Here is a 4,551-nt window from a genome sequence, read left to right on the forward strand (position 1 = left end):
TTCCCCTTAGAAATGGAAGACTTGCACCTCGTGCTATTGCATTTCATGCTATTTTGATTACTCTGCTCCTGAAGACGGCTCCGTTACCCTGCACAACACCCCCGTCCTCCCTGGTATCGCCAATGCCTCCCTGCCTTTTCCCATCAGCAGATTTCATTAGCATGTTCCACTCTTTTATGCCAAGGTTATTAATTAAAATCTTAAATAAGATTGGCTCCAGAATCGATTCTTCAGGAATTCCCCTGCTGCCCTCCCTCCAGCTTGACAATCTCCTCTCACATCACCTGCCGTCCTCTCCCCTTCCCCACGTCAGAGATTTTGTGCTAATCTTCATCTTCTCCATCTTAACTAATGATTTCCCGTGTGGCACTGTATCAAATACATTACCGGAGTCCAGAAAGATTAAATTTAGTGCCTCTCCCTTGCCTAAAAAATCATTTATCTTATCAGCGGAGGCTGTTGGGTTGGTCTGGTGCTATTTCCCTTTGATAAATACAGGTTCAGGTCTGCAGCCATCGCCTTGTCTCTCTCCTCCAGCTGCCGAGGCTGGGCGGCTGCTCGACGCCGGGTCCTTCCCTGACGCACAAGCCTCAAATGTGCCCGTCCCCTGCCCGCACCCTGTGCTGCTCCCCTGCCTCGGGGCCGCTGGGGACTCACCGGTCAGCAGCGTGAAATGGCATGGGCTGGTGATGGTAGTGAAGGCAGGGGTCATGTACTGCGCCTTCACCCCCTCCGCAGCCATCGCGTCGAGGTTGGGGGTATCCACGTCCTGGTCGTAGTTCCACCGGAAGCCGTCAAACGAGACCAGGAGGACCTTGCTGTGGCTGGGTACCTGCTGCACGGGGACACATCGTGCTAAGGAGAAGGCAGCAAATAGGAACCCCAGCAAAGAGAACATCTTCACGCCCTTGAACTGGAACAGACATCCAGAGAGCTCACATTAATACAGGCGGGATGGGACTAAGTTCAGCTCTTATCTAATCTCGCGGTTGCTGATCGGTGCTTCAGCCAGCATTTCCTATCAGAAAGAGCCCCTCTGCTTTCTGTCTGACTGAAGTAAAGGAGCTTAGAGTTCCTTGTGGGTCAATCACCCAACCTGCCTCCTCCACCAGTGGTGTCTGGGGCTTTTTCAGCCCTCACAAGTGGGAGGAATTGCTCACCTGGCAGAGGGTGAGACTGGCCTCCCCAGCACCCCATCCCGCAGCCCCCGGGCCGGCTCCCTGCACCATGGCTGTGTCCCTGCCACACTCCTGGGTTTTGGTGCCCTGCTCTTTGGTCATCAGATAACCTTCAAAAGGCAACTCATCTCCCAACCAGGGCCACTTGCCCAGTTTGAGAGGGATGCTCAGGGGCTCAGAAAGGAGCCTGGGTTTACCCGAGATCCTCGAGTGTGGAGCTACATGCTGGGGAAGGAGGCTCTTTCCTGGATCCCCGCCATGCCAGCAACCCCCAGAGCGGCTCTGGAGGGTGAGCCCAGCTCTGAAGTGCTCGTGTCCCATCAGCCCATCTCCCACTGCTCAGGCTCTGCTGCTCACCATAAGTGACCCTCAAGCGCTCGTGCACTGCTGAGCTTCACTCTGTCAGCATCCCATTTTATCAATATCTGCTGGTTTTATGACTCCTCTGGAATTTAATCACCGCTATGACTCCAGGAAAACTGAGTTTAAGGCTTTTGTTGACTTATGCAACAGAGGTTGACTTGGGTCTGAACTCTCAACCTTTTTGTCTTTTCTGTTCTCCCTCTGCTCAGGTTCCAGATTTGTTTCATTGTGCTTTGCTTCCTAATTGCTCAGCTGTCCGTTCCTTTGCCGAGCAGAGTCATCTCCACTGGTTTCCTCAGCCCTGCCTGGGGTTGTTCCTTGGCATTTCTCCCCCAAGGGTGAGCTGAGCAGATGAGTCTCAAGCTCGTGCCATGGTTTGTCCTTCCTGGCCCGTGACAGTCCTTTGTAGTCCTGAGCATCCTGGACTTTCCTCTCTGGACCGATTCCTCTGGGAGCATCGACATCTCGGTCACCTCTTCTCCTGTGCTTGTGTTTCCCAGGGATAATCGTGCAAGGACACCATGAGAGGTTTGAGCGATCCCAGCAGGGACCTCATGGTCCTTCACTTGCAAACAGGGGAAATGAGCCCAAGCTGCGGTGGGATGGAGCCTGCACTGAGCCCCGAGCCAAGCCCTCCTTTTGCTAACAGAGGGTCTGACAGCAGCCCAGGAGGAAACCCCTTTGCTGTGAGCCAGGGCTGCGGGGCTTTGTGGGGCTGTGGGGCTCTGTGAGGCTGCGCTGGCCTCTGTGGGGCTGCACTGGGCTCTGCTGGGTGCTGGAAAGCTGGAGGCTGCTGGTGTGACTGGTGCATTTGTGCACCCTGGGTTTGGCCAGGTGGGAGCTATGCTGGGGGTTGTGTCTGTCTGTTCCAGTCACTGCCCTATGTCTGGAGAGCAGAGAGCTCGGGAAGAGGCGCTGCTGGCTGGGCAACCCACTCCGCCAGCCCTGGCACTGCGGTTCACACAAGGAACTGTGCTGTTATCAGCATCTGCTGCCCTGGGTCTGATCTTATCCTTTCAGCAAGGACAGAGGGGCCCGTCAGGCACTGAGGGTTTAAAGGGCTCATGATAAAGTTGTAATCACTTACCAAGCTCAGGGAAAGCCCTAAATATTCAGTGTGTTGCTCCGAGGTGGGTCAAAGAGTCCCCAGGCCATTGCTAACAGCACAGGGGAAGGTCCCGATAAGTTATCGCGTTCATCGGCTCTGCTGGGAGGGAAGAGGCTGGAGAGAAGGAAGCACTGCTCTAATCTCGGGGGAATATTTAATAACAGGAGTGTCTCGAGGTGTATTTTGATATTGAATATCTGAGGAGCATGAGGCACAGATAAAGAACATCACCTTTGGCCGCCCTGCCTGGGGACGTTGGCCATCTCCTGTTAAACAGGCTGATGCGGTTGGTCTGGCACCGACAGTTCTCTACGAGCAGATGTACCTGAGGGGCCGGGGCTGCTCTGGGGCCACCATGGCCCTGCTTGGCACCCTCTGGATCCTGAGCCCCTTGCTACGGCGCCGATCCTGCATCCTTGGAAGCACCCAGAGAACATGCAATGAGCTACGCCCCGAGCACGAGTCATCAGTCCAGCACCCAGCTGGGGAAGCTGGTCCCTGCAAAGACACGTTGGGGCCGAGACTGTCCTTCCCACGCTTGCGTATCGATTAACTCAGTGAAGACAGACCAAGGGGCTAGAAAATAGAAATCCAGAGCACAGAGAAGTCATTCACCAGTGGAACTGCCCTGTTCGTCTGACATGTGTGCTCGGGGGCCCGGCTGCTCCCAGCCTTTGGAGGAAGCGGCATGCTGAGCAACCCTTGGGTGCGCGAACATGTGCGGGCTGTGGGGCCTGTGCTGGAGGGAGCTGCTTGGGCAGGCAGGGGCCGGATGGGCTCTCCTTCTTTATTGTTTATTTTTAAAGGGAAAATCAAATTGCAAATCTCTCAAGGCTGCCACCTGAATTTCAGTCACGAGTGTCACACTTTGTCCCGCACGTGTCCACGGGGCTCTAGTACTGGCATGGCCAGACCTGCTCCCTGGTGATGGGGCTGATGAGCTGGGCGATGCCTGGGCAGGTCGGCAGGTGGGACTGGTTGGCTGGAGGGAGGGGGCACATTATAAACACCCTCCACTCCTCTAAGAGCCCTTTTGGTGCTGCTCTGCCTGAAACTCAGAGGGAGGAAGTGCCGGGGAGCAGAAGGATGGCAGAGCCCTGGCTCTGAGGTGCCTCAGGAGAGGTAGGACATGTGTGGGATCTCTAGGGAGGTGGGTGGGTGGCTTTGTCTGCTGGAGGAGGGCTGAGCTGCAGCCTTCTCTGCTGCCCAGGGGGTGCCCCCTCCCAGGTGTTGGAGGGCAGGATGGCTGTGGACTGGGAACGGTGCGCTTGGCCATGACACAGAGGAGGAGCTGATGGAAAGCAAGTAGGTGCTTGTCTTTTGCTCGCCTCGCTGTCCTGCCTGGAGCAGCTCTGCTCTGTGGATCGGTCACACTGTCCCAGTGGATAAGGTGTTGCACATGCAGCCTGCTGGGAAGAGCATGAGGGAGAAGGTGGCCGGGAGAGCGAGGAGAGCATTGAGCGAAGCAGCTGGAGATGTGCTGGTTTGCTTTTTGCTCTGAGCATCAACCTGCGCAGTTCAGATGTGGGGTGAACGGCTGCAGTGCTCCTCTTGGTTCCCAGCACATCATGGCCCAAGCATCTGGGGCCCAGATAAACTTGTTAGTGTTGGTGAAGCATCTAGTGCCAGGACCTTGTGGCTGATGTCGTAATGCTGCTCTGGTGAGCAGAGCCTGGGGGAACTCTGCTGTGGAGGGGTCTGGAGTGACTGCAGGGGGAGGCACGTGGAGCTGCTGAGTGTTGGAGGGAGCTGTGGAGTCTGGGGGTGCTGCTGGTGACTGGGTGCACCTGGGAGAATTGGGTGGAGCTGACGGGTATGGAGCAGAGCCTGTTCTGCTCCTGCAGAGTGAGGCTGAGGGTGGCTCTTGGAGAGGAGGCTGTTCCCAGGCAGAACAGACCTCCT

At 56.2% G+C, this 4,551-nt stretch overlaps 1 protein-coding gene across 1 annotated transcript in view; it reads right to left on the reverse strand.

Moving 5' to 3' along the window:
- The window catches only part of ENPP7 (ectonucleotide pyrophosphatase/phosphodiesterase 7), a gene marked incomplete at both ends in the record, with an annotated part of 4,551 nt that extends 3,638 nt beyond the window's left edge, over window positions 1-913 (reverse strand). Inside the window, one exon of the mRNA XM_010138530.1 lies at window positions 658-913. Coding sequence (XP_010136832.1) covers window positions 658-913 — 256 coding nt within the window. The remainder of the gene's footprint in view (window positions 1-657) is intronic.
- Between the last annotated feature and the right edge of the window lie 3,638 nt (window positions 914-4,551).

This window comes from Buceros rhinoceros, unplaced genomic scaffold (genome assembly GCF_000710305.1).
Source record: "Buceros rhinoceros silvestris isolate BGI_N320 unplaced genomic scaffold, ASM71030v1 scaffold22356, whole genome shotgun sequence".
NCBI classification, from domain to species: Eukaryota; Metazoa; Chordata; class Aves; order Bucerotiformes; family Bucerotidae; genus Buceros; species Buceros rhinoceros.